This window comes from Sinohyriopsis cumingii, chromosome 6, assembly GCF_028554795.1.
Source record: "Sinohyriopsis cumingii isolate HCF-2022 chromosome 6, ASM2855479v2, whole genome shotgun sequence".
Taxonomy (NCBI): domain Eukaryota; kingdom Metazoa; phylum Mollusca; class Bivalvia; order Unionida; family Unionidae; genus Sinohyriopsis; species Sinohyriopsis cumingii.
The window spans coordinates 99,414,143-99,438,979 of NC_142966.1; the positions used below are offsets into that span (position 1 = coordinate 99,414,143).

General features: G+C 33.7%; 1 protein-coding gene across 9 annotated transcripts in view; it reads right to left on the reverse strand.

Annotated features, from left to right (window-relative positions):
* Positions 1-24,837, reverse strand: part of LOC149797543 (putative phosphorylase b kinase regulatory subunit alpha) — a 180,993-nt gene that overhangs the window by 110,850 nt on the left and 45,306 nt on the right. For 8 of the 9 annotated variants that reach the window (XM_089962407.1, XM_089962413.1, XM_089962410.1 and 5 more), the window contains exon 15: positions 21,637-21,781. In XM_089962407.1, coding sequence (XP_089818533.1) covers positions 21,637-21,781 — 145 coding nt within the window. Of the gene's footprint in view, positions 1-14,781; positions 14,927-21,636; positions 21,782-24,837 lie in introns of all 9 variants that reach the window. The other variant, XM_089962405.1, reaches the window with a different exon arrangement.

The following is a 24,837-nucleotide window of genomic DNA, read 5'->3' on the forward strand; positions in this document are numbered from 1 at the left end:
TTAGCAATCATTTGTAAATAAAGTCTCTCTAGCGAATCCCAATGCGTAAGGAATATTGCTCTAACTAAATAGCTATATTAGTAACTAGCTTCTGATAAAATAAAAAAAATTTTAAACTTTTATTCAGAATTCTCTTATTTACCTGTACAGAACAATACATATATTTATGTTAAATTAGTAACTCTAAATTGCACAGGTGTATAAATGCTTATCAAGAGTAAACTTAAAAATGACAAGTAACAAACCAAACAGTTTTCAAATCCAAAACAATTATTACAACATTTAAACGTTTAAAATCGGATATTCACAGTAGTGAATGTTTTTAGTCAAAATCAGAGCCTGCCTGTAATTTCCAATATAAAATGAAATTCTACAAAAATGTCTAAATACTGGAATAAACCCTCATCAAATGGAAATATTCTATGCTTAAACTAAAAGCAGGACTCTCATTAATTAGTTGAAACTAAATGATGGTCATGTGCTTCTAACATAAAAAAGAAATGTCAAGGAATACAAAGAAATTTAAACACCATTCATTGCCACAGATGAGTTCCCACTATTAAAATATCATGCTGACTTCATGATAATTTATGTAAAGAACAAAACTCCCTGATTACTAAGCAATAAATTATTAGGAGTACTGAACATTCAAAAAATATATGATGCTGGATTAAATCAAAATATGACTGTTTTGTTCCTAAAGCCTTTGGCCTTCACAAGAAATGTCAATTACTGTAAACATCTAAATTGTTTCTATTGTGGAGACTCATCTATGGCTATGTGATACAGTTGTTAGTGTTAAACACCGAAAATAGTTCTGTAAACAAGCAAGAGTACAATGAAAAGCACATTAAATGCCCAAACCATGTTTAATAGTCCTCTATGTAGATCACTAACATTTGTTTGCAGACACCACTTCTTTTCTTCCAGTCTGAGTGAGCTTGACCTTCCGCCCAAAATCACTGGGCTTCTTCCTTATCCAGAACACAAGTCATCCACAAAGATTTGTAGTTATAGATGATGGAGAACTCAAGTTATTATGCAGGCATTTCTTTCATTCACAATGACCTTTACAATTGAAACTAAACAGGGTTTTTCCTTCCTCTAAATGCAAGTAATCAGCTAAGTTTGTTAACTTTGAATGGTTTACAGTGAGTGATACATTACTGCACAGAATTGAAATGGTACATACAGATGGGCAGATAGATGGATATCATAACATAATGGCAGGTGTATACACAGTTGACAGAGCACAGAATGTTGATAGCAAGGATATCCAAAAGAAGTTTCTTACAATATTAACACATTCTTTCTTAATTACAATGACATTAAAGTTGTGCTCCTTATTTGATATTTTTTGTAAAACTCAGTCTCTCTCCCACATCTAACAGTAAATGCTCTTCCAGTGGAAAGCTAATAAAATGTTTTCTTTTAATAAGTCCTTTCTCAGCTTGAACTCCATTTTGGTCAAGAACTGCAGAACCACTGATAACTTCAAAGATTTAATTATCGTTATACAAGACAAGTACACTAGATGTTCTATCCTGCATAGGCATAATTTATCATAACCATCTCAATTAGGAATCAGCTTTCAAAACTGAACTTGTATGGCTGAACAAGCATTGTAAAAATTCTCCTTGCTTCATCCTTCTCCAACTTTTTAACACCTGCAGATGCACTGAATTGTGTAGGTTTATTTTGGAATCTGAATTCCAATACATCAAAGAAAGGAGAATACTAATGAATCTAGGCTGAAGTAACATTAATTTACATAAAATCAGATGGAAGAAAACAACTCCAGAAAAATTTATGGTCGTTTTGTTTTTTACTATTACAAAATATACTGCATCAATTAATTTAAAAAATCTTTTCTAAATTTTCTTTTCTTTATTTACAACACAAGTGTTTTTATTAATATTTGAAAACACTAATTTCGAAATTTATAGAGTTACTGTAGGGATTTCATTGAAAAGGCATTTCAACCATTGTTTCAAACACTACTGTCAGTGAGACAATATCTATGGAAGACATCTACTATAAAGTCTAACAAGTTACCTAATCTGAGATGCCATCCTCAGCATACATGATTTACCTGAAAGGCCATTGGATCTACTTTATTAATAATTTATGCAAGACCATAAAGTTTACTACTATTATGAGCAATACATACTATATTTAGTAAAAGAGAATGGACACTATGCCATAAAAATGGAGGGACTGAAATCCATCCATGAAATAATAAAAAACAGCTGATCAACAAAACATGGTCCTATGGGGCATGGTATCCAAATGATGTTGTTGTTGTTGTTGTTGTTGTTCTAAGGTTTAACACCATTTTTCAGCACAAGATAGGCTATACATCGTGACCAGCATAACTGGTGGAGGAAGAACCCTGTAAAACCCAGGGAAGAACCACCAACCCACAAGAAGCTACTGGCAGGCTCTCCCATGTACCCACGCCAGCCGAGCCTTGGACTCGAACACATGCAGATAGAGGTGAGATGGCAGTGATCCGGAACGGTGAGCGCTTTAGACCACTCGGCCACTCGGGGCCCCGGTATCCAAATGATAAAAATAATCCATCAAATTCATGTCAAAATATGAAAACCCATATCAGAAAAATCTGTCCTATTACAAATGAATTGAATGTAAACCCATATGTATTTCTACAAGTTCATCATTTTCACAAGCCATATGCTAACAGACAAGGTGGTTATATACTAAACCTATCTCCCTATACTAAGAGTTGGATTAGGCCAACTGCTTCCATCTGGGGTATGAGATTTTGTTTAAAAATCATTTGTTTAATTTTTAGTAAAAGTGTCCTGCAATATAACATCCTAAGCAAAGTAATGAAATATCACAGCATATTTCAAAGAATTGAAAACAAACGTTTGGTCAAACCTCTAAACAACATTGCCACTTCAAGAACGCTTAAATGGGGGGGGGGGGGGCTTCAAACACATATAACCATCCTGATCCAAATAGCATTATGGCCATCAATTCACAAAGTGTAATCCTGATTAGTAAGACTCATAGAGTTGCGAAAAGAATGGTTTGGGCATTTGAAACTTGGATATATAAGTCTGTATTTGTATAGAGTAAAACCACTCTATTAAGGTCTGTGGTTTTGTGGGCTGAATGCCATTTTTCAGCCCATGATAGGCTATAACATGGCAGTCAGTATATCTGATGGAAGAAGAACCCAGAACAACCATTGGAAAGAATCATGACCCTTAGGGAAGCTACTGACAAGCTTTCTCAAACATCCATGTTGGCCAAGTCAAGACCCAAACCTGCGTGGACAGAGGTAATCTGTAAAGGCATGTGCCTTCATTCTATAAAGGGCACAAGTATGATGTTCTTTATGGACAGAGTCTATTATAAAGAGGTAAAACACCTGTCAGTAAACCTAAGGAAATTGGTCCCTAAATGTCATCAATTACAAAACCAGGTATACCTTATATGGATGTTTTGCTTAGAAAGGTTCAACCATACAGTGTTCACCCTCTTACAAAGACTAAAGAGAAGACACCCCCCCCATTCTCAATCACAGATGACCATGTCCAATACTGAAATAGTATAACTTTTACCTTTTGTCCATCTTATAAAAGCTAACCTTTACAAGTTGGGTAAAAAAAAATTTTAAAGACATAGTGCAGTTTGGATGAGCTTTAATGTTTGCTAATTGTGGTTTGAATCATACACTTTGTTATGATAGTATAATTAGTCACAAACAATTATCTTATCTAGCCTGGCCACAAGGTGTCATGCACTGAAGGTTGGCAACCCAATTGGTAATACTGGCATGTGCCAAAAATCCCAAGTGAAAAGTTTACCTTTTACAGAGAGTTTAGACACAGGATCAATAGTTCTGGCAAAATGATATCAAGAATTCTGATAAACATAGAATATGGTGTGTGTGTGTGTGTGTGTGCGCGTGTGATTTGGATTTTTAACATAGCTTTAACAATTTTTTAGTCATATCGCTATGATGTCTGCAGTGTGGCAGTTTATAGTGATGTCTAGCACTAGGACATCATGCTGCAGACATGCAGCATGATGTCCTACCCGGTCACATTATCCTGACACCAGGCCAACAAGTCCTAACACTAACCTCATAATGCTGAGCACCAAGCGAGGCAGTTGTTAGTACAATTCTTGGTATGGCTTGACATGGGATCAAACCCATGACCTCCCATATCCGAGGCAGGCACTCTAACCTCTAGGTCACTGGTGTGGTATAGAATATGGTAAGTTACTCATCAGCTCTCGCCAACTAAGATGAAATCCATCAGAAAACAAGAGACCATTAAACAAATTAATTTGTTTAATTATCTTTAACTTTCTGATCTCAAACTGATTAAATAAGTGTGATCACGTGGGACACTTTCCACTATCAAGACTGATAGTGAGTTAAAAATATTGTGTGTAGTTAGGACTGATTATATATATGCAGTAAATTTACTGAGCAAGCACAGATTTTCAACATTTTTTATGTTAAACTGTTGAATAGATTTATTTTCTACATTTCTGAATGTTAAACTATGGAATCGATTTAGATTATTATAGGGTACCAGAATAGACTTAAGCTGTTTTCTAACTTATCTGCAAAAACTTAGCTTTGACTATACGAATATATATTCTGGGCATTCTGCAGTTAACTTATTTAAATGAGTCAAACTTAAAGACCTAACAATGTTTCCTTATTAATATTCTCAGCATGTTTTTTATTTTTTAATGTTTTTCTAATTTCTTGGTGTTTGTTTTTGTAATAATATTATTATATGTTTTTTATCTTATAGGTGTTGTCTAATGTTGTAAAGCGCTTAGAGCTTCTAGAGATTAGGCACTATACAATGTCCTCATTATTATTATTATTATTATTATTTGCACAACTTTTATGTCTACATTTCAACTGTAGTAGACTTGTTCCTATTTCAAAACTGGTCAAAGCAACACTTATAAAATCATCTATATTAAATTATACAACTTCCCATCTGAATACATAAAACCCTCACTGTAAAGTTACTCCTTGGAGCTATAAAGAAATACAGCATTGTAAGATCTTAAACTGAGGTAAGAATGTATTGGGTTTAAAGGCATATCAGTACAATCCTGACTATACAGTAAAATAAGGTGTCACAAAAAGACATGCAAAACAAAAATAAAGCAAAATAAGAATAAAATTCATAATATAATAAGTCAAATTGTTATAAATCACTCTCTTTAAAAAGTTCAAGGAATCTTCAATGTGAAAATTAATTCCTCAAGAAAGGGAATTCATTAGGGACTACACTATTCTGCAGTGCTGCATAGCGAGAAAGTGTATTATATACTTGTAAAGTTAATAACAATAAAGGTCATGATTGGCAGTCTACATATCTTTCTAAAAGTAACCATCTTTCTTATATTTTGAAAACCAATGAATTTTCTGAAATACACAATAGTTTCTATATTTCTAAATTATGACCACATAGAATAAGAATGAAAAACTGAAGTCCATGCACAATTGGGGAACAGACTCAATAATACATTGTTACGAATTGTACCTGAATACAAATATATCAGTTTCATGTCCAGATGGGTAGTTTGAGACTATGTTAAGTAAGATGTTTTGCCAAAGAATGTTCTGTATCATTTATATTATGCACAGCATTCAATGTGTTTGACGATGTCAGCCATCTTTGTTTTGGATGCAATTTATATTATTATAGGCAGCTTTAGTGTGTCATATCTCATATCATTTGTTTACATTGTTTCAATGCTGTAAATCACACACATAATAGTTTCATGTACAAATGGATATTCTGAGACTATGTTAAATTCGATGTATTACAAAACATAAGTTCTGTATGACTGATATTATGTACAATGTTCAATGCATTTCACGATGTCCGCCATCTTTGTTTTGGAGGCAATTTATGTATTGGAGCACCTCAGGTTTCCACTATGCGGTGTATACAAGCATTAATGAAATCCAATAAATTGTTGATATAACTAGTTTTTACGTAGAATAAGTTATGCTCAACAATAAAATAATGCACATACCATCTCCTGCAAGGATAATGCATTAGGATAGTGCATGTTCTAATTTTCCCACACCACCAACTTGTTTGGAGGTCAATGTTTACTGTTTATATGTATGACACAATGATTTTAGTGTTTGATCACACGTTTGTAATTAGGATTGTAATAATATAATTAGCATTCAATGTTTGTTTTGAAACTCTATATTTTAATGATATTTAATATTTATTGAGTCTTAAATACTTTTTTGCAATATGTACTATTCTGGCAGAGTGTTACACTGTGTAGTGCAACCGAAGGTTATAAATATGGGTGTTGTGCACACCAGTCACTTTCCCTTCAACCAGCATCAGGTTTGTATGCAAATGCAATAATAAATTATGCATTTCAAAAGTGATGAAATGTTATCATTCTCTAAATAGAAATTAACTGGAAATAATCACTGAAAATATACATTCATTTCTGCAATATAAAAATTTAGTAAATTTCTGTACTAAGGAAGATCAAAGCCAAATATAAAGTGTTGAGTACTTTTATGTAGGGATATAGGTCCTCCATAATGCTATTTCAGTACATTTGTATGACTTTATCTTTTTATAGTAACAGAAATGGTCACCTGATATAATCCCAAGCATTTTGAACATTAGATTACATCAACACTTCATTATAATTAAATGCACACTTCATTATAATTAAATGCATTCAAAGAATGTATTAATTAAGCATATGAGTACATGCAAGAAAGTAAGAATATATTCATTACCAAGTTAGTAAGTGTACTCTCTTTATACTCTGAAGGCAGTAGTTGTGACTATGTAACAGTATCAGAACTATGTGCTTTAACGAACCCTTTAAAATTGAAAATACCTTTTATCACCCGAAAATAATTTCATTGGTCAGTCTCGTGAGAAAGATATATGGTAATGAAATGAATAAATAAGTACTGATTAGTGTATCTCTGATAACAATGTAATGATATAAAAACAATGCAGTACCGTATTTAGGATAAAGATGAAAACTTGCATCAAAACTGTTACACTTTGTTATTAAATAATTTTAAAGGAAGATACAAGAAAATCTGTAAATTCAATTCTAATTCACTGACAAAAAGGGAATAAATAATCTAAACTTCTTTGATACTAATAAAATGACCAACCAACTACCATATATACTTGCTAACAAGTCAAGTCAAACTGCAAACAACAAAGATCCTGATCTGCCAGAGCAGATCAAGTTCTATGCTGTTTGTTCTACTGATTACTGCAGCTACAAACTGCACAGACCCACATCTGACAGTGCATCATGCGACGGCAGATCTGGACCTGTTCAGTTTGCAGCTGGGCTCGTCCTAAACGCAAGTATACATGTTAAGTGAACCAGGTGATGCTAAGACAAGGCAGCTTTTTAATGTAGTATATTACATGACATATACATTAGGTATGTTGTATGCACAAGCACGCATATGTAATGAGAAATCGCAATGACATGGCTTCTGGTAACACTGGAATTAAAATTCATTAAGTAAATTAAGCATCAAGTTTGAAAAGAGAACAATCACTATGCATAATTTCTCAATGATCAAACCTGCATTATAGCTGGGACAGTGTTAAAATTAAGCACCTTATAGTGAAGGTCAACTGACCATACTTTTACTATAGTATGGACAGTGCTGTAGCTGAGAAATCTTACAGTGGGAGAACCCTATTCATGACTGTTACTGTATTGTAGCACAGACAGTGTCATACTGAGAAATCTTACAGTGAAAGACAACTGAACATGACCTTTCCTGAGCTTTTTACCAGCTCAATGAAATATATCCAGTATTCACTCATTTCAAGCAAATACCTTCTCTACATAAAAGCATCTTACAATGAAGAACCACTTGTTTTATGTTAGCTGCTCTCTGAAAGTATACAGTACAAAATCTAAGAAATTGCACAAAAAAATGCTTCATTTCAAATTGCCTCAAGCATTATAATGAGCAATATATTTATATTTTATAAATATTTATATTTATAGATCTGAAGTAAACACCATACACCTCTCCCTCAATAACTCATGAACAATGAGGTCCAAAAACATAGCATTATAAGCAACGGCATGAGTTACCAATATACCTCTGAAGAATGAAGCTAGACATTGAGAAGACCATGGGGGATAGCAACTGTTTAATGGCTGAATTACTTGTTACAGTAATTATGCTGAGAATAATTGTCAACAAACAGCTTTATTTAATGAACCTGTTTGCTTTTCAGTATAAATTAGCTTTATTTTCAAGACATCTAATCTATGAAAGATTGTGAAAAACATAGCTCCGTGAGGTTTCAACATGTCACGTATGCGTGTGAGTTGATGTGTATCTGCAAAACATTGTATTGTCAGCGCTCTTTTGCACAACAAAGATTCCTCTTATTCAGAAAATTGTTTTGTTACGGAAATAATGATGCCATAATTTCATTACAACCAATAGTGAAACTTCTGCTCATCCTTGATCAAATCTCTGAGTGCCAATTCAAGAATTTTAAGTTCACTACAAACTTAGAACTCACTTCTCCATAACGAACAACATCTATCAAACAAAGCTTTGAATTCACTCTTGGGTATGTGTGCTGCCTTTGATCATATCATTGACTGATCATTATACTTTATGATAGTTTAATTGTAGCCTGCATGGAGTACAGTATTTATTTATGATGATTACACTGAAACTGAATTAAAATAAATGACTAAAACACAAATTTCACTTGACAAAATCTATTTCATTGCTATTTATCTCTTAAAGTGTTGACACTGGTAGGCCTTGGTGACATTTTCACTATGTTTAATTTTATCAACAATTGTTAAATACCATATGCTAAGTAAATGTAACAATTGTTACATACCATGTACTAAGTAAATGTAACAATTGTTACATACCATGTACTAAGCATATGTAACAATAGTTACATACATACATATACTAAGTAAATATAACAATTGTTACATACCATGTACTAAGTAAATGTAACAATTGTTACATATCATGTACTAAGTAAATGTAACAAAACATAGAATGTCTCATCACAAGATGAGAATATGTTAATTCAAATTTCCAGACACTAACCACCATTTTCAAATATAAAACATTCAATATATCAGGGTCTCATATACCAATTTTGACTGCAAATTTCTTCACATTCAACAAATAAGGTTAATTTCTTTTGCCTTTTTCTAAAAAGATGTAGGGGATCCACACCTGCCATTGCATTATAAGTAGGTATGCAAATTATCTGGGTATGAGTTATCAAGGGGGCGATGCATTCTGATTACACTGAGTATACTGTACCAGGTACACAGCTATACACTAGTTGTTTGATAAAAAGCATATCCAGTGAAGAACAGTAAAATCTTAAGTCCCTTTATGTCAATCAAAATTTGATCTCTCTTTGTATCAAGTGAGTATTTTAGCAACCTATCTATTTCTTATATGGCATATGAGCGTGAAAAAAACTGGTGGCTGAATCAGACTGCTAATATTTCATGCATGAAGTAATGAAGCAAAACACACTTTTGTGATGAAATCTGTTTAGAGATCAAACATTCCCAAAATACAACACTTCAGACAAAAGCATATACAGTGAAACCTATCAAGAACGTAATTAAATAGGAATGTAATACATTTCAGGTTTTTAGAATTTTTGGTTAATTGAGATTCTCTGTTATAGAAGAAGAATGAGATGTGATCAGATGGCCTCTCACATATAGCAAAACGTGTTCCAACACAATTCGACTTACATCAACAAACATGGTCTTACACAATGTGTGATTCTAGGTTGTGCAGGACGGACAGTTTTCAAGGTTTAAATTCAACTTGATTTAAGTAAACTACACGTAACTAAACTACATATATTTTAAGCTCATTCATATTTCTTGTTAAAATATTACAATGCAATTATAAAGAAATATCAATAAAAATGTATATATCAAAAGTATAATTAATTGTAACATGACCTTAGGCTGAATGTGACTGTAAAGTTATGTGGCAATCCTCACAGTAGCTCTGGAGAAGTAGTTATAAATTGTAATGGACAATGGATGCTTGAAAAGGACTAAAGCTCTAATGGCCAAAAAGAACTGCCATGAATTCAAGACTGTTTTTGAGTGTTGAAACTATCAGGTGGTCATACTGAATGCATGTATGTATATGTGTGTGATTTGGATTTTATTGCAGCTTTTAAAAAAGTTAGTTACATCGCTAAGATGTATGCAGTGTGGCAGTTTATAGTGATATCTAGCATTGGGGCATCATGCCACGACATGTAGCATGATGTTACACTCCATCACGCTATCCTGACACCAGGCTGACCAGTCCTAACACTAACATCTTAATGCTGAGCACTAAGTGATGCCACTGCTAGTACCATTTTTATATGTCTTTGGTATGACATAGGAACTCAAACCACTAGGCCACCAGAGCGTTCATACTTGATGCAAGATCAGCACAAACTGTGTTCATGAACAACCAAACATGATAAGAAGTCATTTGTTAAAAAATTCCATGTGTATACAACCATGCACTATGAATCAGTAGCCATATTACAATGTTCAAGATGGCCATCATAGTGTCCAAAATGGACACCAGATCAGTATCATTTCCATTTAAGACCAACTACAACTAAGAAAACTTTCTGGTGAAAACCCTTATGACCATCTATTCAAGAGCAAACAAAAATAATTTTCATTCAATACCAACTCAACACTGTAAGAATTCTGGTGAAAACACCATGCTGATGTGACTTTTTTATCATTATGAGCAGCAACAGTACAATTTTCAAGGTCACTGCCATGTACACCATACAGGATATCAGATCAGAATTTTTATCATTAATGACTAATCAAGAATAATAATTAAACTCTGGTGAAAACCCCACACAGATATGACCATCAACCCAGGATGAGTAGCAATATTATTTTGAAGACAGCCACGACATCAACTATAGTGTTGGTCAGATAGGAACCATATTCACTCATGATCAACTAGACATCATAATAAGTCTTTTAGTTAAAAACCCATGCCCATATGATCATCATACTGAAAAGATAAGCAATATGAATTTGAAACAGCAAGACAACTATACTAGATGTCAAATCAAGGCCATTTTCAATTGCATCCTATAAAGTCGTTAGTGAAAACCCCATGTTGATAAACTATCAGTTCAGTAGGAGGAATGGTAAGAAGTTTTCATGATTAACGGAATGGTGGCTATATTGGATGTTGGATTAGCACAGTTTTCATTACCTTTTTATCAGCACCATTCTCATTTAGGCCCAACTAAATATCATTAGAATTCTTCTAGTGGGTATACAGAATATGTCAATTAAACCACCTATTGTGGAAGTGTAACAATAACAAAAATTTCAAAATGGTCACTACAGTGGCCATACTGGATGTCTGATCAGCACCATTTTAAGTCCAACTAGCCATCATAAGAAGTCTTTTAGTGAAAACCCAGTGTCAGTAAGATCATTCACTGAAAAGCAGAAATGTTAACAAGATTTTCGAGATGGCAACCATGGCAGCAATATTGGATATAATCAAGAGTACCTTGAAGTGAATAATGCTCTGCAGACAGAAATAAATTCCGGGAAATCAAGATAAAACTGTTTCTTCATTTTAACTGCTGAGTGTTGAAACCATCTTGTGACCATGGTAGACCTTATATAAGACCAAGTAGTCTTCAAAGGAAGTCTTTTTAAATAAAAAAAAACAATTTTGATAAGACCATCTATTTTGGAGCAGTAGAGGCAATAAGATTTAAAAATGGCTGTCAGGGCATCTAAACTGGATGTCTGAGGCACACCATTTTCATTTAGGATCAACTAGTTTGGTGGCAATACTCTGAACTTTTTAGGACGAGTATAGATTTTAAAAAATTATAGTACTAATGGATGCCAGAGAAGACAAATGGATGAATGGCCATCACATAAGCTCTTCTGGTGTGTGTGTGTGTGTGTGTGTGTGTGTGTGTGTGATTTGGATTTTTAATGTAGCTTTAAAAATTGTTCAGTCATATTGCTATGATGTCTGCAGTGTGGAGGTTTACAGTGATGTCTAGCAGTGGGGCATCATACCAAAGACAAGTAGCATCATGTTCCACCCAGTCACATTATCCTGACTGACTGGTCCCAACACTAACATAATGCTGAGTGCCAAGCAAGGCAGATGCTAGTACATGTACCATTTTTATAAGTCATTGGTATGACTTGGCTGGGGTTCGAACCCATGACCTTCTACATCTGAGGCAGATGCTCTAACGAATAGGCCACCGGAGCAGAACTTAAAAAAATATGCCTGATATGCATTAAGATGGAAATAAAAGACCTCTGACTCTGGCATGTTCAGCACTGAGTGGGTTTTAACAAGAGTAACATTGATAAAACAGCTATGATTACAAACTTGTACAATAGCTATAGAATTAACTCATACAAACAAATAGAAATAAGTCATGAGAAAAAGATAAGGTCCCATCATCTCAGTTGTTACATATAATAATCCCACAAACAAATTAATGTAGTAGTTGTAACACTATACAGTGAAAGAAGGCTGAGATGATCTCACTCCATGAAACTATCTGTATTGCACAAATTTTCGCAACAGATAAACAAACAGCACAAACCTTTGAACTATCTATGGGAATTCATAACTGCTAATTCCTTAAGATAGAATGGTTAATCATAATAGGGATTTAGATGACCTTAGTACTATATTATAGCCGTTTGTGACACGCTTAAATCAGGCTTATGTTCTGTAGCATACAACCATATCTTATAAATTTAAGAAAACTGGCAGCCTGGCTCAGTATCTTCTCTCGTTATTTTAAGCTTCCCAATCTTTATGATCTGCACTCATCCTGCTAATTCAACTCAGTGACTGTAGTTACAAATGATGAAATAAAAGCCTGTAGTGTTTTTATCTGGTTTTGCAATATGTTCATTCATGGCAATATTGACGTATATAATTACCAAAAATTCACAACTACTGGACACATCAGTGAAAAGCTAATCCAAGCATGATGACTTTTGTCATAAATAATAGGTGATCACTGATAGCAGATGTCACTCAAATCAGGTTTTACTGTAACAGTAAATCTTGATATGTTTTAATAAAAGTTCCAAATCCAATCAATTTCTGTGATAATCAGGATATGTTAGCATCTGTGAATGTTTCTTAGTCGGACTTTATTTTATTCTGTCTGGCTTTAGATGTTTCTAGATCACTGGTTGGTTATATGCTCTTACTAAATTTTTGTTATTGAAGCATTTAATGTAAAATTGCTATTTGTGAAATATTTTACTTTTCATGATGTAGGATATTCAATTTAAAGAGTTATAGTTTACTGAAATCAAAGAAAAAGAATTCTGGACAATAAACACAACATGGTTTCAAGGGGATTACTGGGGCTTCAGTCTTGAGAGGTTTCAATGTATCTATTAGTCAACTGCACTATAACTCAGCTAATCATTATCACATCTTGGTTAACCTGAATGTAATAACAACTTGGAGTGTCATTAGAAGTCGGAGGATTCTCCCTAGCAATTTTGTTCCTGACCCTGGCTAATCTGATGGGATATTCTATCATTTTTATATGAGTAAGCCCCCCATCCCCTTCTAATTTCCTCACATCTCCATCTATATCCACAATTAATGACACCCTGAGAACTCCATTTCAGCACCATCCTGGCATCTGGTAAATATGTACCTATTACTAGATCCGATTTTATAAAAGCACAATGCTACTTAAAGTTAAATCAAAATGATTTAATTCTTCCAAACTTACAAGTTCTAAACCATTCTGTTCTGCATTAACATAATACTTAATGCCATCATCTCATGACCCTGTGAAATTACTGCAGTTTTTAATGCTAAAACAGAGCTTCTGTTTTTGGATAATTATATTCTCTGGGAATTAACAGCTTCAAGCTTATCAGCTAACTACAGATATCTCAGCAACTTGCTTTAAAAGTCTGAGTACACAATCAGATATGAGAGTAACATTCAATTTGATTGTCATTTTTCCAAGCCAACTATTCCAGCTCCCATTTCAGGAAGCTCTGTTTCAACATAAATCAGAAAAGTGTCCATATGACATGAATGCTCCTGCCAATATGCTGTCACAGAAAGTCAAAGATTTAAGTCAAACAGGGCAATAAGTCAGTTCAGTTGTATTGGAAATTGTGAAAGTAATAGATAACCAGAATCTTCTTGATAAAGTCATCTACCAAATATGACAACAATCCATAAATTCTTAAAGAGTTATTGAGTAGAATTAAATCAGACAGACATTGGTGGGATGAAGAGACATGGGTAAACTTATGTTTCCCTGTTCAGATATGGTGGGACACAAACATACCAATCACTTCGATGGGACCAAAAAACATTATAGAGTTTACAGTTACACTGAGAAAACTAGTTGAGAACTTCTAAGTTAGGAAGGAATAAAATCACTCTGATCCGATTTCCAGCAAATAATTTTTAAGCTGATGCCATAAGGTGTAGTGAGAACTAAAACTTATGAAAAAAATGAAATAATTTTGATCCATTTACCAGCAATAATGTGCTTGAAACCAATTATATCTAATAATAAGTATCAGATAACCAGGGGCTACAATGGAACAATAGTTTGGCACACAGAACAGACAGCTGAGTAAGTTCCAGACTGATCTGAATGCCATTTCTGTGTCATATGGTTCCCTTCATAAGCTCATGCTTACCTAACAGGTGATACGATATGTAGAAAATAATTATTGGTCGGCCTAAACCACGCCAACTGTGCTTCAGGTATGAGACCTCTGTTCGCAGATGATCCTGCACAAAACTCACATCAAGAGCAGTATAGTACTGCTGAAGGTCCAGCCACTAGGAAATCAATACAGATCGTTGATATTAAATTCAGTATATTATAAACATTCATGTTTTGGCTTACCTTACTACATAATGTAAAATCAAACTGGAGATATGGTACTTACTCCTTCACTTTGACAGTGATGCTGACTTTTACTGAAGGACCAACACTGAACAATACAAAATACATAGCCTTAAAATGATCTTCTATTTCAATGAAGGACCAACCCAGAATATTAACAAGTACATAACCTTACCAATGATACTCACTCTCAATGAAGGCCCAACCCAGAAGAACACACAGTACATAGACTTAAGAATGAAGCTCACTCTAAAGGAAGGCCCATACAAGAACAACACAGAGGACATTTACTTTAGAATGAAGCTCACTCTAAAGGAAGGCCCATCCAAGAACAACACAGAGTACATTGACTTAAGAATGAAGCTCACTCTAAAGGAAGACCCATCCTAAAACAACATAGAGTACACTGACTTAAGAATGAAGATCACTCTAAAGGAAGGCCCATCCAAGAACAACACAGAGTACATTGGCTTAAGAATGAAGCTCACTCTAAACGAAGGCCCATCCAAGAACAACACAGGGTACATTGACTTAAGAATGAAGCTCACTCTAAAGGAAGGCCCATCCAAGAACAACACAGAGTACATAGTACTGTATTACAATGCTGCTCACCTTATAATAGGAAGGCCAAACACAAAACAACACATAGTACATAACCTCAAGCTTAAATTTCCATATTCTGGCTGTAGCTGATTCATGTCAGAATATGTTTTCTTTTCCCTTGTAATTTGTCAAAAGACTTTCTTTCTGCATTACAACTACTACAATTTGTGCACCCCAGCAAATAAATATTTATTAAAGAAATATTACTGGTACAAGTGCTGACTCATTAAACTTTGTAAAAATGGAAGTGTGTCTTTTGTGTAGAAAAAGTTCTAGCTCAGACAACTAATAAAATCATTAACAAAATGTGCACCTCTTTATGTTTCAAGTTTGTTTCGATGTAACACTTGATCAGAACAAAGTTACTTGATAACATAAATGTTATGTCTACTTCATACAAACACAAGTGGGTCACATATTCAATTCATCCTATGTTAAATCTAAATTGCTCATGTTTTTATCATATAGCTGAAATCTGACACTCTCGTGTAAAGTCTCATAAAATGTTTGGGCATTTCATAATCTTTCTCTGTAAGTTATGCTTATCAAATGCTACAGTTTACCTTGGTCAAAGTTTTTGTATTAAATTACTGGTTGTGATTAACTGACTGATTGATTGATTTGTGATACACAAATCTCTTAAATAACTAATTACCATATTTTGAAAGTGATTTTATAACAAATTAATTTGTTAATTAATTAATAATTATTTACCTGGGTGAAGCTTAAGAAACATCACTTGATTAATGTTAGTATATTTAACTTTCTTTAAAAACAAATACATTTACATAGATATGGGTCCAAACAGGCCTAAATCAAAGTATAATCAACAATCACACAGCTCACCCCAACATAGATTTTAAGTCTCCAGAAGCCATTGTGAACATTAATAATTAATCATGCAGAAAACAAATTCAGACTGATGTGATCTTGACAACAAAATGTTGACATGATTCTAACTTAACTTTACTTGCAACTTTTTACTTTTTACTTGATTCTTTTGATCTATTAAAAATTTAAAATTTGAACTTGTAACGGGCACTATATAGCCAGTATTGTGCTGCAATACTGTTAAACCATATACCTAGAAACATACTGTGATGGAGAATAAAAGATAAAAACAATCAAAAAGAACATTCCATTTAAATATATGTATATCATCTGAAACCAGAGGCAATATAATGAACTGATAGAACCAACGAGTAATGCTGTTTTTGTATTTCATTTAATCTTTGTTCTTAAAATCTGCATCAGAAGTTGTCATAATGTCCATCAACAGATGCCACATTGTACTGGGTGAAAGCCACAAGCTTTCAACAACTTTAGCGTAATATCCATTATACAAGCACTGTTCATGCATTGATAATAATCTTGATTAGCCATTTACAGCTGGGCTTTGCATGTACAAGAATACATCATGCTATCCACTCATCTAATTCATATATGCAATTACATATACAGTATACAGTTAACCCCTTGAGGGAAATCTTTCACAATAAACATGAACTATTAATTATATTAAATATTTACCACCAAATATAAATATTCATGCCTATTTGTAAATATCTTGGTCATAAAGGGCCTTCTGAGTAGACTATAATACATAGAGCATGGAAAACTCTATATGGTCATAATCAAAACACAAACACCTAACCCATCTTAGCAAAGCACACAATGTAGGTCACAGTTACCTTTGGTTCTAAGGGAGTAATACTAACACAGATGCATCCAGTTATCAATTTTTATTGGAACAATTACAGCACCCGCAATAAATGAACTCTAAACACAACATTTCAAGAAATTCTCGGAAGCAATAAATATATAAAAGTCACAATAACCTCTTTTGCAACAAGAATGAAGAACTTGTCAGGATAATATGCATATAGCATGCCAAGAACTCATCTGGTCATGAACTAAATGCAATAGCTTAACCAAATCCAATATGAGATGACATACTGACCATAATGAACTAATTAATTGTTGTAAGAGTGTTGTGGTAACAGAGGTGCATATGATCATCTTTTCCACAGTTATAGCATCAGCAACGTCTAAGAAGTTAATGCCAAACACAAAATTTAATCCAATCCAGTGAACAGTAAAATAAGGACAAAACGTCCAACTATTGATATGAGTAAGTACTGCTCATCAAGATACATCTTCTCACCAAGTTTCATCATGATAGATGGAATCTATGTGGTCATGAATCAGAGGCAAATATTTAACCTAAGCTAGTAAAATGTAGGTCACAATGACTATATTTTGTATGTCTGTGGCATTAAGAGAGATGTATACAATCAACTAGTTTAATTATTCAAGTATCAACTATAAAAAATAAAATATTAACTAATGTCAGTGAATTATTAAAACTGAGATAAAACTGACTAGTCTTTGAGTACCAATTGTCCAAACAATGTGCAATCAACTGACCACAGTGTTTGCATACTAACTGTCCAAAAAATGTGAAAGAACTGACAACAGTGAGTACTAACTGTCCAAATATGAGTGATAAATCTGACAACAGTGTCTGAGTACTAACTGTCCAAATATCTGTCATAAACTGACAAGTATTTGACCAATAAATTTCAAAAAAAGAATGGTAAAACTGACAAGTGCATAAGTACTAACTGTCCCAAAAATTTGATAAAACTGACAAATGTATCTGAGTACTAACTGTCCAAAAATAATGACTGAATGAACCATTAAATATTCCTCTCACCAAATGCATACAAAAATTATCTTAATAGCATTACTCTGACTTTCCTCAACATAAAGCCTGTTTGCCCAATTAATGACAGGCCATAATCAATACAGATTTTATAGGTCTTGTTGCCTTTAAACTGACATTATCTCTTAGGACTATTACTGATAGTATTAAAGTTCTATACAAATTTTTCTTTCCCATCATTTGCTAAGTCACAAGCATGTCATCTTTATTCCAATCTCTCCCATATTTCATAGCACTACAATACACCTTGGTGATGCCATATATTATATGATGTCATAATATAATGATCACATCATTTCCAGCTGCACCGTATAGACTAATTTTGCAAATGACATCTGCCTTAATTATTACTTGTAGGTAAATTAACTAAGGAGCAAATGGTTTATTATTGCATGCAAACATCAGGCAATTTGTCATTTATTCCCATATGATGCAAATACAATATTTAAAAAAAACAGTCTGTGTCAATGTGTATAAAATGTTTATAAATAACACTGAATAAATTGCACAAATCTCACAGAACATATCCAGGGCACAGTTTACAAATATGATTTCAAATCTGACTGATGTCAGATATATTTATGACGTGTGTGTGTGTGTGTGTGATTTGGATTTTTAATGTAGCTTTAACAATTTTTCAGTCATATCGCTATGATGTCTGTAGTGTGGCAGTTTTTAGTGATGTCTAGCACTGGGGCATCATGCCTCAGACATGTGGCATGATGTCCCACCCAGTCACATTATCCTGACACTGGCCTGACCAGTCCTAACACTAACCTCTTAATGCTGAGCGCCAAGTGAGGCAGCTGTTAGTACCATTTTTGTAAGTCTTTGGTATGACTCGGCCATGGATCGAACCCACAACCTCACGCATCCGAGGTGGATGCTCTAACCACTAGGCCACCGGAGCAGTCCTATTTATGACATGTGAAATAAATTTGACTAGTGTACTAAGGCACAAGTACTAAAACACATTGATGACCATGAAATGCCTGGTGAAAATATGTCATCCGACTCTCCTGCTATAACAAGCAAGACAAAGATAATCACATCTTCAGTGTCACTGGCATCAGCAACAAGTAAGGTCAAGGTCCAGTCTTGCTGTTAGCTTGCATGACAATGTACTGTGACGTTATCCAAGGTTTTGCATTCAAAGCTTTCTAACTCTGACTTGGAAAAAGACTGAGGAATTATAGTTGTGTTTCCAAATTAGTAAGCAATTTGTGGATGAATATCTGCAAAAAAAGATCCTCATGAAATGAATAGAATATATTAAAATAATATTTAATGACATATCAACCATACATGAAATCTTGCACTTTAAATTTTTGTGCAACCCTTGAAATAAACAACTGCATACATTGCTGCAAGTTAACACACATCATCATGTCTTCATCATCTCAAATAGTTACAGTATTATGATAAAAAAGCAACCTTATTCCTGAAGGCAGTTCAAAATGGCTTCTATTTACATCCTAGACTTCTTTTTCTAGCATATGAGGAAAAAGCTAAGGAATTTCCAGCATTAAAGATTTTTCCTTCACTGGGAGAGAAATGGAATCTTGCTAAAATAAATTAATACTGGCAATGCATGCTTCTCACTCTCAAAGAATGTCCTGGGCATGCAGAATTCTAATCTATGACAAACAATTAAAATAATTACAACATATAATGCAAGAGACTACTAAGAAACACATGACCATCTTTTAGAAAACTATGAATGTAATAGGAAATATAAGAAAAAGAATTTTCAACAGAGTTTGTTGAAGTTTATAATTTGCAAACCACTTTGTTCACTACGTGTGAATTAGAGAATGGAAAACCCAATGTTAATTGTTTCATCATAAATTTTCTTTACCAAACGAGATCAAATTAAACAGTCATCTAGTAAAACATATTTCCCCCCTCTGTCTAATGTAAATACCATTAAAAATTAAACAGACATCTAAATAAGGCACATTTCTTCCTCTCTGTCTAATGTAAATACCATTAAAAATTAAACAGTCATCTAATAAGGCACATTTCTTCCCTTGTATATATAAATATAATTAAAAATTAAAGTGATCTAATAAGGCACATTTCTTCCCCTCTGTCTGATGTAAATACAATTAAAAATTGAACAGTCATCTAATAAGGCACATTCCCCCCCCCCCATCTAACGCAAATACAATTAAAGAATGTTTAAAAATGAAAAGGACAGTATGAAAAGCAACATTTTTGAAAAGTCATCAGTTTCAGCAAAGTAAAATCCTTGCAGAAAGCGAACCTATTGGTAGGGCTTGATGAAGAAAAATCCTGTTAAGACATGACAAAAAACATGTTAAACCATGTTAAACCAGTATAAATCTCTGACACAGAACATTTTCTTTTCATTTACAGACAAGCTCTGAAGAATGCAAAACATCAAGTTTTATCACAACTGTTAGACTATAAGTACCATAATTTACTTTTTGCCTTGTTTGAGTTCTGGCGGATTAAAAAGATGAAGTGCTCCATTTAGTTTTAAATTTGTAATATTACAAAATCTACATAAAGAATGCACTTGGTACATTATTTACTTTTATAAAACTCAGTATATTTTGTCTCGCCTGTGACAAATGTTTCTTATGGAACTGCTGAAAGCAACTAGGTCAATTTAAAAAAACTAAAAAATTTACCTTTGTAACCTTGATCTTTGATCATGAGAAAACTATAAATCCCCAGATATACTCCATGTCCCTTGGTAAACTCCTGTTCTAATAGTAATTTATACATGACACAGGATACAGCCATATCCAAATATTTTACCCACTGAAACTCTTTTAACTACTTTTAACAGTTGCTCCTAATAAGCAAAACATTTTACCTTGTTATACACCCATCCATAGTATTGCTCCTTGCTTCCTAATATGCTTAGTGATAAAGTCTCATGATGATCCATACAAGAAAACAGGAAATATTGTCCATGAAAAACCAATCCAAAACTGATACCTTCTGGGTGACCAGGCAAGAAAAAGATATGGTGAGACATTAGTGATCACTGTCTGACCTTGTATAACATTTGTCGCAAGTGAAACAAAATTCATGCCTTGTTTTAGAGCTCCTTCTTCAAAAACAAAAATCTTAACTTGTTTCTATTGCCTCCTCCCCAAAAACAGTTTGTGAAAAAGATCTATTTTTATTTCACATTTCATGAATAAAATGTTAATGTGAGTTTAAGTTAAACTAGAAATATTATGAATAGTGTCACTTTTATCAGAAAAGAAATACCATTATAATGTATTTTTTAAAGACAATTAAAAGACAATGAAAAAAAATTATCAGACTTAGTCAGACCTAACATAGCTCCATTGACAGGAAATATGAAGGTAGGACGTCCCATCATCCGCCAATTTCGGGCCAAAAAATCCACATTATTTTTCATGTGATCCACAAGGAATTCGATGTCTAATGGCAGATAAAATTGGTGTTGGTCTACGAACTGAAATGATTCAGAAAAGTGTCTAAAAAACTGTCACCTGAATTTAAGCCAGAATGCTGTACCAAAAAATAGTTCCAGGGAATGTGGTGTCTCACCTGTGCTGTCAAATAGCTATTAGCACTGTGTCTGACTTGAAAATCAAAAGTACTAAAAATACTAATAGCTTGGAGGGTTGAATGGGTACTCTTACACTAAAATGTTTGTGCAGCATTGTTCTGCATTGTGTGACTGTATCCATGTATCAACATTGGATTTCAAACAACACTGGTGCACTGGTATGTTGCTGTACCTATACTTTTGTCCATGCTGTAACCATAACAAATGACTCTGCTTTCCTTGTTTTGTGTATATCGGCTTAAAAACACGATCTAGTTATGTTCTCCAGTTACACTGGAGATAAATTTTCAAATCAGAGACAAAAGATGTGTTCTCTTGTCCAAATACATTGTATTAACTAAGTGCATTACAAATAACAATGCATGCCAACTGGATTTTCAACTCACCTGCATGATAGTAACTGATGTGTGTCCTCATTTGTGCATCAATCAAAATATAATGTTCAAATAGGTCAAACATCTTATAGCTGCTGTATAACATAGGAATGATATATTGTGCTTAATGATTCACAAAAATGGTTATTCATCAGCAGATCTTTGAAGCTGTCTTTGTTGCAAGATGCTTACCAACATCTACCATTTTACATATCCAAATGGAAGCTTGTGCCACTAGAAGAAAGCCAAAGCACTAGATCAGCACCTTCACCTTGTAAATTTAAAACTCCATCTAAGTTTTTAATAAATATTTTTTACCGTAAAAATGGTGATCATAATTATTTTTAACTCCTTTTGGGACCTGGCAAGTGCTGATATCAGAAAAACATGCCTTATCCCAATACTGATTTACATAAGACAAGAGGGAAGAGCATCGCTCCAGAGATACAGCTTTTTATTGCTCCTTTTACCATTGAAAAAAATATTGCTCTAAATAAACAGAAAAAATATTTTTTTTATTAATATATCACTAGAAAATTAATACTATTATTAAAAACATTAATGAAGAAATTACGATGAATGTCACTTAAAGCATTTTCAACTACTGTTTCCAGCATTACCATCAATGCAACAATATCCATGGAAGAAAACTGCATCATATCTAATTTTAGTTGCTTCCCTTAACATATAAACTGACAATGAAAGACCAGTTTACATACTTTGTTACTAATTTAGTAAGACCATAGTTTGCTGCTACAAGATTGAAATCCCTCCAAGCCAACATAAAACCTTAATGCTGTCAATGATTATATCAACACCAATACTACTTGAAAAGCGATACTTGTATTCTGCCTTTGCAAATAGTGAGACATAAAAAGGATAATGTGTTTTTCGACAACGTGAACCTTGCTTCTTCACAATTTAATGTGACAGCACAAGAAGGGTAATGTGGGTCCTACTCAGAAATAGAATACAAAAAAGAAGTGTGTCTAAATAAACATGTACCAGAAAGGTGTTGTCAATACATCAAAGGGCATAGACTGCGTAATGTTAACCATGGGCCTTACAGGAAGGAGTGTGTGTGTGTGATTTGGATTTTTAATCTAGCTTTAACAATTTTTCAGTCATATTAATATGATGTCTGCAATGTGGCAGTTTATAGTAATGCCTAGCACTGGGGTATCATGCTGCACACATGTAGCATCATGTCCCACCCAATCACATTATCCTGACACCGATCGACCAGTCCTAACACTAACCTCTTAATGCTGAGCATCTAGCGAGGCAGCTGTCAGTACCATTTTTATAAGTCTTTTTATGACTCAGCCAGGGTTTGAACCCCTCACCTCCCACATACAAGGCAGATGCTCTAAACACTAGGCCACCAGAGTGGTCCTACAGGAAGTAAGGAAAGTATATAATGTTATATATTCTTAACTGATAAAAAAGCTATAACCGAAGGCAAGAGTCTCTCAAAAGGATATTTTACTCTATAATGGTCCAAAACAATTCCTGGAATCCACGATAAATTCTTCTTTATTTTTCAACTACAAAATCATTAAAATCATCAACCATGTTTTTCAGACACTCCATTATTTAATTCATGACAAATACGTGTATGTTATTTATAAAAACTGCAATACTTAACTCCAACATATCAAAGATTTTAACAAAAATATTTTCTTACATGTGTTTGTTAACATATGCAGATGATATCATTAAACCCATTCCTTGCTATGAACATAGACCTTGAACTTAATATCAAAGGTAGAAAATCAGCGAACTTTACTCAGACAATAGATATATTTGTGTGGTAAGTTTGGGTAAACATGTTTCTTGGACGGGGCAGTTATTTTACCAGCATCATTCCAGATACATATATTTCCACAAACTTGTTTTGAAAAAAAAATATTCATACTTGTTTATGCCATCATGCTCACAAGCCAGTACAGCCAAAAACCTGAGTCAAAACCTTTGACCTTAAAATCAATGACAAAGTGCTGACTATCAATGTGTTCATTGAAACTATCTAAAAACAAAGTCATGACAAAACTCAGTTATATAAGTACAACTTATTGTTTTCATAGGCTTAATAAAGTACCAAAATACAAGCAATTACCTTTCACTTAACTCCAAGGTCAGTTTGGAATGGTTTTGAAAACTCCTTCACCAAACTGCAGACAAGTCAATAGTCAAATCAACACCATTTTCATTTAGAACCAATCAAATACTGCATCATGTGTTTTTGTGAAAACCCTGTCAGTGCCATGTTGGTTGGTAGCATGCTGGAAGTCAGATGAACACCACTTTCATTCAGAACCAGCGACGTACTGCTATGATAATGTGTTAGTGAAAACAATGATGTTGATAAAACTATCCATTCAAGAGAAGTAGCCACATAATATGTTCAAATAAGCCATCTGGGCAGCCATTTTGTATGCTAAATCAGCATCATTTAATGAATAACTAGACATTGCAAGAAAGGTCTGTGGGTGTTTTTATATTTTGATATTGCCATCCATTTAGCAGAGGTAACTGTTACAGATTTTTCATATTTTTGGAGAT